Source organism: Eubalaena glacialis, chromosome 3 (genome assembly GCF_028564815.1).
Source record: "Eubalaena glacialis isolate mEubGla1 chromosome 3, mEubGla1.1.hap2.+ XY, whole genome shotgun sequence".
Taxonomy (NCBI): domain Eukaryota; kingdom Metazoa; phylum Chordata; class Mammalia; order Artiodactyla; family Balaenidae; genus Eubalaena; species Eubalaena glacialis.
In genome coordinates this window covers 33910457-33923144 of record NC_083718.1, presented here as the reverse complement: position 1 = coordinate 33923144, position 12688 = coordinate 33910457, and the positions used below count along the sequence as shown (strand labels likewise).

Here is a 12688-nt window from a genome sequence, read left to right as displayed (position 1 = left end):
CAACAGCTGGACTTGGGGATGGGCAGGATGGAGGAGGGCACCCACTTGGTGATCCTCTTTTTCTCCTCCCAGATGGGAAGGAGCAGCCATGAGCCCCAGGGAGGGGGAAATCTCCCAGCGCAATCCGCCCCTAATCCCCAGGCTGGGCCTCAGACTGGAGATGGCGGCTGCAGAGCCTGGGAGCTCCGGCACACCTGCTCGCAGACCCCGGCTTTCCTTGGCAAGCCCAGTGCTGCCCAGGGACTGTGATCCCGGGGGCCTGGCACAACCTGCAGAAAGCTGGGGCCTCAGGGCCCCTGGTACCCCATCACCAGCACGGCTTTGGGAAACGGTACCCACACAGGTGAGGCCCTGGTAGGGATGGGGGTGGGGTTGGGGGATGGAAGAAAGCCATTTCTGCAGTTCGTCAGGCGGGCTGTGCTCCCCTCCAGTCTCTTGGGTTGTGGACCCCTCTCCTCTTTTCTCTCCATTATAGAGATGGGAGAAGGGAGGAGGGGTAAACACCAGGCCTCCAGGCTTAGGCCCTTGGGGTTGGGTGAGGGAGCCCTGGCACAGAAACCTACAGAAACCAGTGGCCAGACATCACTCCGCGTGGGGCCAGAGGAGCTGACATGAAATTAAGCGGAAGGGGTGTTCCTGGTTGTGGTTGCCTCTGTCTACGGAGAAACAGTGACCGGGAGGGAGGAACGTGGAGGGCCAGTGAGCATGATCCCAGTAGGAGGGTCCGGAAGGAGCAAAGTGCTGGGTGCTTGGAGCTTTGGGAGAATTTGGAAGGTTGAGAATAAAGGAGGCGCCACGGTGGGAGGGCAGCCCCGGGGTTCCAGCCAGGGTGTGGGTATGAGGAGGCAGAGGGGACCGCACAGCAGGACATTTGTGTGGACAAAAGGGCATTGTTCTCAGCAGGGCAGGGAATGAGGCGGCTGAGCCGAGGGTGTAGTTTTGACCAGAGCCAAGGGGTGAACCTATCAGAAAGGAGTGGAATCCGAGGGCTAGATGAGAGGAGTGTGGCTCTGCCAGGAAGAGTCACCCTTAGGATCAGGGTGGGAGGAAGCACTTGCTGGCTGCAGGAGGAGGCTGATTGAAGCCTCCACCCAGTGCCCGGCTGCCTGGAGGTCGTAGGTGCTGCATGAAAGGATGCGAGAGTGAGTTTCCTCATCTGTATGGACTCTGCACCCTGCAGTCCCTTGTAGCAGCGTAAAATTCCTTGTAAAGCCGCTGAGGGCACTCATGCAACGAGGAAGGGGCACTGCAGGAAGAGCCAGGTCCCTCATGCACCTGCCCTTGAATCCCTCGTGTGGCAGCTGGGGTCTCACTGTAGGAGTTTTTCATCTTACTCTTCCCCAGAGAACAGACCCAGGTGTATATATATATATAATATATACTCCTCCACGTGTACCCCTTTATCTAAGCATTTGCCTCCCTGTCCTCTGGAGAAAAGCCACTTGGGCTCCCAGGCACCAATGGAACCACTGGATGAGCTGGTGCCTTCCCCTCCCCACCCCCCCTGCCTGTTCCTGCCCCTCCCCACCCCTCCCCCACCTGGCTTGGGTTAGCTGTGATGATGCCTCCAGAGCCGGGGTTGAGCAGCTTCATAGCGCCTGCATTATCTGGGAGAATGGGGGCAACCCCTGGCTAAGGACCAAGGGTTGGCATAATCTTCCCAGTCTGCTCTGGCTGGGATATGAGGTTGGTGTGGGAGATGTCAGGTTGCCTCCCTCCCAGCTTCATTGTAGGGTCACACTGCCTCTTTGGGCAGGGGGCGGGGTGTTAGCTGGCCATGGCTGTTCCTCTCCATCCTGGCCTGGCTTACCTCCCTTTTCCTCGGGGAACTAGTAGAAGAGGGGAATCTGTGTGTTCTCCATCCTGAGAAGGGTGCTCAAATCAGAGTCACAGGGCCAGAAGTCAGCAGATGGAAGCATCTCTGCTGAGTCACCCGGGCCTGACAGGCCTGTCACACTCACCTGCGGGGCTCTTAGTCACTGCAGCCCAGGAGCAGCACCCTGCATGGACCTCGGCCCATCTGGTCAGACCCACAGACAAAGCAGGGTTGACACCTGACTCCATTGCTCTCCGCCCTGGGAGGCGACACACAGGCCACCTGTCCCGGGATGACAGGGCCACCCTGCTCTCCTAAAGGGAAGCATAGGAGCCCCAAAGCTCTTTTCTTTCCTCTTTTTTTTCCCCAAGAGTGACCTTAGTGTTGGCTTTCCAACCCCTGAGCAGGTAGCTAGGACAGGAATCATCTGTGTCAGCTTGCTATGGGCACCCTGACAGGAGCACTTTGTAAATGTAGGAAGGGGCTGCCTGTCCCTGGGAGAGGGGAGTCACAGGCTGGGAGCCATCTGTGGTCTTCTGGGAACCTGGGAGCGCAGGTGTGGAGCACGCATTCCTTGCAAGTGTGATTGTTGATATGGTCCATCTTGAAGCATGTTTATAATGTGTTTGTACTGTTGCTGGAGAAATAGACCCGTGATTCACATCTCACAGCTTACATGGCTAGCGTCCTTCCCCTTTGCACTGAGGAGCTTCATGTAAGCCTGGATGCTTCTGTCCCAACAGTGTCTGCCTCAGGGACCCAGGCTGCCGGGCCAGTGTGTGAGAGGAAGACCCATGTCCCGTGTCTGGCCGGGTTAACATGGAGATGTGAGCTCAGGCCCCGGAGGAGGTGGGAGCCCTGTAATCTGGCAGAGCGCCTAATCCGGCTTCGCTCAGCTCTGCTGGAAGCGGGCAAGGAGAAGAGTCTGAGGGGCTGTGAAGCCTCATGGAGGGGGTGCTCCCAGGGGTGTGTCTCGCCAGAGCAGGGAGACGAATAGGGAAAGTTGTGCCCCGGACACTTCTGACAACGTCCCAGCTCTGGCTCTTCCAGAACATTCATCAGCACTTCTCGGACATCACTGTCTGTGTAGAACAGTGTCAGTGACCTCAGCCCTGGCTGGTGGGCACCCTGAGCAGGGAGTGTGACCCGGCCTCCGGGTTGCCTTGTGTGGATAGGGGTCATGGAAGAAGCATGGGCCACTCTCCACGGTTCTCCTCTTCTTAGAATTTGCCCCCCTGTGCACAGGGATTCCTCCTGGGGTCAGATGCCTGCGGAGTGTCCGGCCCCTCTCAGGCAGGAGAGTGGGGTAAGGAGGCCATGGTGCTGGTGGCTGGGCATGGACAGAGGGCTGGGTGGCCTGGGCCGTGTGAGGCTCTGTGACAGTTTCGAGAGAGGAACAGCAGTGCCTGTGTAGCCCACCCACTGCCGTGCTCCAGGCTGGGGGACCCTGGGAGTTTTCACCTGCTAGTGACCAGGAGTTCAGTGATCTGTATTGCTCCTCTTTTTAGTGAGTGAGTTAGAGCTGCTTCTTCCTTATTTTTTTTTTTTTTTTGGCTGTGCTGAGCAACATGTGGGATCTTAGTTCCCCGATCAGGGATCGAACCTGTGCCCCATGCCTGCAGTGGAAGCACAGAGTCTTAACCACTGGACCGCCAGGGAAGTCCCAGCTAGAGCTTCTGCTGTGTTAAAAATGTGCCCATAAGATGAAGGACCCAGATACCCTCCCGCAGACCCACTCTGTAATAGGACATGGGCTGGCCCTGCAACCTAGGCCAGCAGATTGAGGGCCCTGGCCTTCCACACCCAGGTTGTGCAACCATCACCTCTATCTAGTTCCGGAACATTTTCATTATCTCTAAAGGAAACCTGTACCCATTAAGTGGTCACTCCCCATTTCTCCCTTCCCCAGCCCCTGGCAACCACTAGTCTGCCTTCTGTCTCTATGAATTTAACTCTTCTGGACATTTCATAGGAATGGAATTGTACAATATGTGGCCTTTAGTATCTGTTTTCTTTTACTTAGTGTAGTGCTCTTGAGATTCATCCACGTTGTAGCCTATAGTTGTAGCCTGTAGTACTTCATTCATTTTATAATCAAATAAGAGTCCATTGTGTGACTCTACCAATTTTGCTTACCCATTATCCAACGATCAGTGGACATTTGAGTTGTGTCCACCCTTTGGCTATTGTAAATAGTGTTGCTGTGAACATATGTGTACAAGTACTTATTTAATACCTGCTTTCAATTCCTTGGGGCTGCACTTAGGAGTGAAATTGCTGGGTCATAAAGCAAATCCATGTTTAATTTTTTAAGGAATCTCCAAACTGTTTTCCACAGCAGCTGTGCCATCTTGCATTCCCACCAGCAAAGGTGTGAAGGGTCTGATTTCCCCACATCCTCGCCAACACTTGTTATTTTCCTTTTTAAATTATAGCCGTCCTAGTGGATGTGAAGTGTCAGTTGACTGTGATTTGTTTCTGAGCACCTGCTGTGTGCCCTGAGATTGTACTGTGATCATTGCCTTCATGGTCTCATTTTATCCTCCTGACAATCCGTTGAGGTGGGTAGAAATACCCCCTTTTTCTAGATGAGAAAGCTGAGTCCCAGAAAAGTTAATGACATATCTAAGGGCACATAGCTGGTAAGTGACAGAGCCAGGATTCTAAACCAGTGTTTGCTTCCACACTTAGTGCCCTTTCCATTGCCCTGCATGGCCCTTGTATCCTGTCTCATTGCGATTCTTCTTCTTTTATTTTTTGTGAGCAAATCTCATTCTCCTCATGCTCTGCTTGATTCATCCCTCTTAACAGCTTTCTCATCTTTTTTCTTCTAATGCTCTAATTTTCCTTCCTTTGTTAAAGCATAATCCCTCTTTGTACCTCTGCCTGTCTGCAGCCTCCTTGGCTCTTTTTCCCTGGTCACCCTGTCTCCCTTTCGTCCTGAAAGGGCGCTGCAGCCTTGGGGGGGGGGGGTGAGCTTGGGGAGGGGAGGGAGTGGAGAACTCCCTGGGGGCAGGGACAAAGAGGGATGTTCTGTGACTGGAGCCAGCTAGAGGCTCCAGGCATTGTAGACCCAGTGGAGGGGCAGGAAGGAGCTGGGGTCCTGCTGCAGGAACCCCAGGCTTGAGTCTGGGCCCCAGGGCAGAGAATAGGGGCGGGCGGTGGGGAAACGGGTGGGACCCCAGCCCACTTCAGCTCACCACCAGGCCCTGCTGATTTTCCCGGAGTGTCTGTTCTCTCATTCATGGGGATTTCACAGCCAGCTTCAACTCTGCTTTTCTATTTGTAAGCCAGACAGCCACCATATTGAGGGGTAAAAGGCTCTAAGCTGCCAGACTGGAGCCAAGACAGGCAGGGAATTTGCTCTTTTACACTCCGTCGTAGTCCAAAGCACTTTTGCTTTTCACAGCGAGTCCGTGTCTCATTAGGTCCTCCCACACTCCTCCAAGTAGGTGGGACCGACACTCTCCTCTTTATAAAGATGAGCCCACGACCTAGCTGAGCATCAGGCAGTGAGGCAGCCAGATCCCAACTCATTTTCTGGATATTCTTTCTCCCACAAAGAGAGTGGAAGAGAAGGAAAGTGTTGACTCCCTTTGGAAAGCACAGCGGCCTTATAAAGGGGTCAAGTTCTTTAATATTAAAAGCTTTGTGTTGCATATAGAATTAAAATTTGTCTCATAGTATCAATGTTGAGCAAATTTTTTGGTATAATCTTTTAAATAAACTTCATTTCCTCTGCCACACACAAAAAATGTTCTGCTGCCAGATCCAGACAGCACCGATGAGTGCCTCTGTCTGCCTGTGCCGTGCCGAGTGCTTGCTAGACATCATCTTGTGTAACCCTCACCAAAGGCCTGAGAGTAGATATGATTATCCCCATTTTACAGGGGGGAATACTGAGGGTCAGGAAAATCGAGAAATGGGGTGTTTGCCGTCACTGCAGGGAGCAGCACAGGAAGAAGGGGTTTCACTGCATGATGCAGTTTGAAGTCAGAATGCTGCAACGAGTAGACCTTGGGACGGGTCATTAAGGGAGACTGTGGAATTGGCTCCTCTAATATACAAGGTCCTGAAGGTATCAGCACCTGACAGAGGGCAAAGGGACATGTGGGGAGACCCAAAACACATGTCAGGGGAAAGTTCTGACTTCAGGAGGTATGGGAAGGGATGGGTTTTGTACCCAGCATCCCCAGTGGAACTGGGACCTGAAAAGGCTGAAGAGGAAGCCCACAGAGGAGACACCCTCCCCTGGCTCCTGAGTTTGGCAGGGCTGTTGTTTTTAACAGTGTTTGCCAATAATTTTGCACCTCAGCAGAAATGGAGCCCAGTGACTTCTGCCTGCAATTGGCACGGGCTGCTTCCGGTGCGTGAGCTGTGAGCTGGGGCCACTTTCTTTGTGTTTAACCCCTTCCCCCATGTGTACCTCACCCAGTCCCCACCCCCGCATACACAAAAAGAGCGAATATCTGACCCGGCCAGGGGTGTGCTGTGTATAAAAATACATGGGGTTGAGCCATTTCCTGCTGCTTCCGTTGTTGCATGGCGATAAGACACTGGGACTCGGCTGTGGACAGTGGTCCTCCAACAGGCTGAGGCGGGTCTGGCCCTGGGAGAGTGGGGCTCCAGGCCCGCCTGCTTTCATCCGACCTTGCTTCCCATCTTTCCTATCTTCTGTGACCTTTCCTTCCCCTCTCTCCCTGCCCCCTATCCTTTCTCAGTCTCTCTGCTCCTTTCTTTGTGCCACCCTGATGCACTCAGGAAGCCTGCCTGCCTGCCTGCCTGCGAGGAAAAGGCGCTGTCCTCTCCCTCCTGCACATTCACCTCCTTCCACTCTGGATGGCTGGTACCCCCAGGCCCCCAGCCTGGGCCCTGCTTCCCTCGGCCTGTGGGTTACTTCTGGGACTCGAGCCCTTGGGGACCCAGCCAGCAGGCAGGTGGGGGTGTGCTCCTCTCCCTGTCCTGGGAGACCGGGCAGGGCCGGGCGCTCCCGCCATCATGAAGCGGAAGAGGTTGCTGACGGCTCCAGGGAGCTGGAAGGTAAGGGCAGGACTGGGAGAGGTGTCCGCTGAGGCAGGTGGCCCGCTGAGCTGCACTGGGGAAGCCCAGGTGGGGAGGGTGCAGGGGAGTGCTTCCTGTGGCTGCATGGGGCCCGAGTGTAGGATCTGGTCAGCTCTGAGGGAGAGGCCTGCTCCAGGCAGGAGCCTTATGGAGGGCTGAGTCCAGAGGGGCAGTGTGTCTCATCCCTGAGAAATAACCCCGTGACTGCAGTGAAGCCTCAGACCTGCTTGGTCCATGTGATGGGGCAAAAAGAGTTCTGGGCTGCCAATTCTGTCTTCCTGAAGCTGTTTGTCCCTGAGCAACGTGCTTGAACTCTCTGGGCCAAAGGAGGAGCAGGTCTGCCTAGACTGCATTTTAGACTTGTTGTGGGGATTGGGTAAATAGCAGATGTGCAAGCCCTTCCTAAATGGCAGCTGTGAGGGAATACTGTTGTCATTGCCGTTATTCTTTCAGACTCTTTCCTTAAAGTTTCCTGTTCATCCTGCATCCGTTTTCCAGGCAGTGAAACCAAGTCCAGAGTTGTCCAGGAACACACGAGAGACTCCTGTAGGCCCCCTCCCTTGGTTTCCTGATTGACTTACGCTTCTTCTGCTTGCCTTCTTCCCCAGGTCGACAAGGGGGACCTCGTGGCCCTGAGCCTCCCTGGCGGCCCTGGCCATGGTGACACCGATGGCCCCATCAGCCTGGACGTGCCGGACGGGGCCCCGGACCCCCAGCGGACCAAGGCCGCCATCGACCACCTGCACCAGAAGATCCTGAAGATCACAGAGCAGATCAAGATCGAGCAGGAGGCGCGGGACGACAATGTGGCGGAGTACCTGAAGCTGGCCAACAACGCCGACAAGCAGCAGGTGTCCCGCATCAAGCAGGTGTTCGAGAAGAAGAACCAGAAGTCGGCCCAGACCATCGCCCAGCTGCACAAGAAGCTGGAGCACTACCGCCGGCGCCTGAAGGAGATCGAGCAGAACGGGCCTTCGCGGCAGCCCAAGGATGTGCTGCGGGACATGCAGCAGGGCCTGAAGGACGTGGGCGCCAACATGCGCGCCGGCATCAGCGGCTTTGGGGGTGGCGTGGTGGAGGGCGTGAAGGGCAGCCTCTCGGGCCTCTCACAGGCCACCCACACCGCCGTGGTGTCCAAGCCCCGGGAGTTCGCCAGCCTCATCCGGAACAAGTTTGGCAGCGCTGACAACATCGCCCACCTGAAGGACCCTCTGGACGACGGGCCCCCCGAGGAGGCGGCTCGGGCACTGAGCGGCAGTGCCACGCTCGTGTCCAGCCCCAAGTACGGCAGCGACGATGAGTGCTCCAGCGCCAGTGCCAGCTCGGCCGGGGCGGGCAGCAACTCGGGGGCCGGGCCCGCTGCGGCGCTGGGGAGCCCCAAGTCAAACATGCTGTACGGAGCCCCCGGAAACCTGGATGCTGTGCTGGAAGAGCTGCGGGAGATCAAGGAGGGCCAGTCCCACCTGGAGGACTCGATGGAGGACCTGAAGGCTCAGCTGCAGAGGGACTACACCTACATGACCCAGTGCCTGCAGGAGGAGCGCTACAGGTGTGTGCCGCCCGGCCCACCCCTGGGGAGAGGGGCCGAGCACCGGCTTTCACACTTGGTGGTAGCAGCAGACGGGGGAGCATGTAGAAGGGTCCTGGACTGCTGGAAGGGGCCAGGAAGAGGCTCCGAGGACCCTTCCACCAGCTTCCAGGGCAGCTGGAAGTTAGGATTATGGGGCCTGTGGAAGGAAGGCTCTGCCTGTCTCAGGAGCTTTGAGCATCCCTACTTGATGATTACATGGTTGTTGTACAAAAGGGGAAACCGAGGCAGGAGCCAGCTACATGGCCTCTTATCTGGAGAGACTCTGGCTAAGAGCACTAACTCTGGAGCCAGGTTACCTGGGTTCAGATCCCAGCTCTACTATTTACTCTTTACCTTGAACAAAGTTCTTAATACTCTCCGTACCCGGTGTCCTCATCTGTGAAGCAGGAATAATGTGAATCCCTGTTCATAGGGTTTGTGAGGATTGAGTCCAAACCTGTAAAGTCACCGTATGTAGGTGTCTGGCATGGTCCATGTGAACATCCAGCCGAGGGTCCTGAGTCAGCCTGTCCCCTCCTTTCCTTCTGTCTGCTCTGCTTTTGCTCTGCGCCTCTCGTGTGGCATTTGGCACTTGCTCCTTGGGATTCTTAGGGATCTTTTCTTTAGTTAGCACTTTTTCTTCTTTATATATGTGAAGAAGGTTTGGAAAATTGAGGGGGAACCTGCCTGAAAACTAACTACCCCCCCGCCCCCACATAGTAGTCATCTTCTGATATTTTGTGCCTTCAGAGCAGGGATTGTGTCTCTATATCCCTGTGTCCCTGGTACCCAGGAGAGCCTATTAGCCCAGGGCTTAAGGGCCGAGGTTGTTGAAGTCAGTCAATCCCTGACTCCTCCATTCATGAGCTCTGTGATCTCAGGCAAGTTCCTCAACCTCTCTATGCCTCAGTCTTCTCATCTGTAAAATGGGGATGACACTAGTACTTATCTTGAAGGTTTGTGGGGAGGATCCTATGAGATAATGTGGCTAAAGTGCCTAGCCCAGAGCCTGCATATAAGAAGTGCTGTGTACGTAGTAGCTTTCATTGTTGTTGCTGTTAAAATTGGACAGGGCTGGACACCTGGGGTGGGTTGAGTCATTGTTGAGAATGAGTGAAATTGATCCTGGGGGGAGACAAGAGGCTTGGGGAGCTGGGACTGGTGTCATACCTTCTCCCTCCGCCAGGTATGAGCGGCTGGAGGAGCAGCTCAACGACCTGACCGAGCTTCACCAGAATGAGATGACCAACCTGAAGCAGGAGCTGGCCAGCATGGAGGAGAAGGTGGCCTACCAGTCCTACGAAAGGGCCCGGGACATCCAGGTACAGCAGCCTCAAGAGGAATCTGGGAGTGGGCTGGTTCCGCCCCTTCCCCTTAATCAAGACTTCCACTTCCCACCAGCCTCCCCAAATAGTCATCATTAAAGAACTCGGGCCCCTAGCTGCAGCTGATCACCCTCTACCCTGCCTGGCCTTCGGAGGGGGCACAGCATTGTCACCTCCTCTGAGGGGCAGGTAGGGTTTAGGCTGGGGGTCTGCCCGCCCTGAGCTCCAATGCACCCACCCCTGTGTCCCTGCAGGAGGCTGTGGAGTCTTGCCTGACCCGGGTCACCAAGCTGGAGCTGCAGCAGCAACAGCAGCAGGTGGTGCAGCTGGAGGGCGTGGAGAACGCCAATGCACGGGCGCTGCTGGGCAAGTTCATCAACGTGATCCTGGCGCTCATGGCCGTGCTGCTGGTGTTCGTGTCCACTCTCGCCAACTTCATCACACCCCTCATGAAGACCCGCCTGCGCATCACCAGCACCGCCCTCCTGGTCCTCGTCCTCTTCCTCCTCTGGAAGCACTGGGACTCCCTCACCTACCTCCTGCAGCACGTGCTACTGCCCAGCTGAGCGGCCGGCCTGTCCCGACCCCGTGCTCTCCCCAGCCCCCGGCTGGCCATGCTTCTCCGGGGGGACCCTGGGACTCCCGAGTCCTTGGACTTCTTCATGTGTCCAGTTTGGCCTCCTGCCCAAACTGTCCATTCCAGCAACTTCTGCCCCCTTCTCTGTCCTTGCTTCTGTCCAGTGCCTCCTCCCTGTTGGCCTGAAGGGAGCCGTAAGTGTAGCCCTGGCTGGAGGCGGTGGGGGCGTCGGTGGCCAAATGGAGCAGAGGACACCCAGATGGACTGTTTTGATTATTTACAGTCACACAAGGGCTCCTCCCAGCTGATGCAGATGCCATGGGTCAGGAAGGCCAATGAGAAGAGGGGCAGGAGAGGGCCATGCCTCGACTTTCCTAGGGAAGAGCCCATGCTGGAGGCAGCTCCGGCTCCCTCTTTGTGGAGATGGTCAGAATGAAGGCAAGAGTTTCCACTGGCCCCGGGGAAGCTCCCCAGCTCACCCCTCCCTCCTCCAGAGCTGGGTTGAGGCTGGGTTCTGGGTTGGGCCCTTCTGGGATCTGAAGGATGCAGGCTCTGGAGGCCAGTTGGGTGTGGCTTTGGATTTGTCTGTTCCCTGTTATTCTCTCTGCCTGTCCCTGGATCTGCTCTTTTCAGGGAAAGAGGCCCCAGGGGTCCCGAGCCTCAGCCCAAACTCTTAGGGTTCTGTTTATTTATTTATTTATTTGTTCCTTTGTCCCTTATCCCCCTGAGCTCCAGGGAGAGGTCCCCCCCCACCTCCCTCCCCGGTCCTCTCTCTGAAGCCAGGGCTGCTGCTTGGCTGTCAGGCACTTCCATGCCATTTAGATCTGGAGACTCCTGGCTGGGGGAAGTGGGGCAGAGCCGCCCAGCCCCACTCTCCCAAGCAGCGCCTCAGCCTCTTTTATACGTCTGTTTATTCTGTATGTGTGTATTTGTGTGGGGGAGGTTGTCTGTGGCTTTCCTTTTTTTAAGGCTCTGGAGTGTTGTGTATGGTTTCTCTTCACATCCCAGCCTCCCCAAGCACACTTCCAAGAAGAGAGGGGATTTCTCGGAAAAGGAGAGAGAAATCCCCTGGAACAGGGGAGGGCAGTGCCTGCCAGCTGTTGTGGACCTTCCCGAGAAATAAATATCCTCTAAATTTTCAAACCATCCCGTCTAGCGTTGGTTGATTAGGCTGTTTCCATGGAAACCACCGAGTCTCTCCCAACACTCAAGCATTCTGGGTAACACAGACTGGGCCTCACCTGTTGGCCTGCGGCCTTCATCCTCCAGGATCTGACATTGAACAAAGCGTCATCCACCCTTCCCATTTGCTTTCCACAGCCAAAGCTCTGGCGTGGGTGATAAGGAGGTGAGATGATGTCCACCCCATCCAGCCCCGCTGGAGTGCTTTCTAGGAGGAGGGGAATTGGGAGAGATTTCCTTAGTTTGGAGAACATAAGCAGCTGGAAGCCTCGATGACAGCAGTCATGCCCAGGTATGGCCACAGGAGGGCAGCAGAGTCCTTATTCAGCACTTTCTTAGGGTTCAGCTCCAAAGACTAGCATCTGTTGGCGTTAGCTTGGCCTTTCAATTCTGTCCAGCCAGAGCAGAGATCACCTGCCTTGAGCATAGAGGCCAGGCCCTCAGTGTCTGCTCTGGTACTGTATTTCCCACCCCTGACAGTTGAGGGCACCCACAGAAGGCACTGGATTCCCAGCAGGAACCCTGTGGGAGCTCAGTGGGCCCACCTGAGTCTCCCTACTGCAAGAAGGAGATGCCCCCAGTTCATGAAAGCAGGAGGGCTGTAGGGAAAGCACCTACCCCAGAGCCCTGGCCCATAATTAGTGCACCTGTGGTCAATTCCCATCTCTCTGGGCCTCAGTTTCTACATCTGTAATATGGATGGATGCAGTAGCTGCTAATTTCAAAGGGCTCTGACATTCTGTGGTTCTGTAGGTCTGAGAAGTCAAGTTACAGATGTATCCATGACCTTGGGCTTTAGGGGACTTTAGGAGTCAGGGACTGTGCCCTTAACTGGATCAGAGAGGGTGCTGTGCTGGTGCTGGCAGGAGGGCAGCATTGATGGTTCATCTTCACCCTCTATAACCGGGTAGGAGTTTCACCAGGTGACCTTACAGGGCCTTCCAACAATGTCACTCCTGGGCCCTGCACCCCCCATTTCTTTCAACCACACGCACACCTCCCTTGGGGGCCACGGGCTCTGGGCTAGGAGCCCACATTCCTGGGCCCCAGGTGGGGGGTGGCTGCTCCAGGCTGCAGACATTTCCCACATTCCTCCCCAAGGTCAGGTGCCTTCCCTGCATTGGTTCTTAAATGTCACTGCCAGTCACAGTCCACAC

At 55.6% G+C, this 12688-nt stretch overlaps 1 protein-coding gene across 2 annotated transcripts in view; it reads left to right on the top strand.

Annotated features, from left to right (window-relative positions):
- Positions 1-11487, top strand: part of TMCC2 (transmembrane and coiled-coil domain family 2) — a 36789-nt gene extending 25302 nt beyond the window's left edge. For both annotated transcript variants that reach the window (XM_061185492.1, XM_061185493.1), the window contains 3 exons: positions 7486-8426; positions 9634-9769; positions 10027-11487. In XM_061185492.1, the coding sequence (XP_061041475.1) occupies positions 7486-8426; positions 9634-9769; positions 10027-10338 (1389 nt within the window). In that variant the 3' untranslated portion in view covers positions 10339-11487. The remainder of the gene's footprint in view (positions 1-7485; positions 8427-9633; positions 9770-10026) is intronic.
- Positions 11488-12688: the final 1201 nt, after the last annotated feature.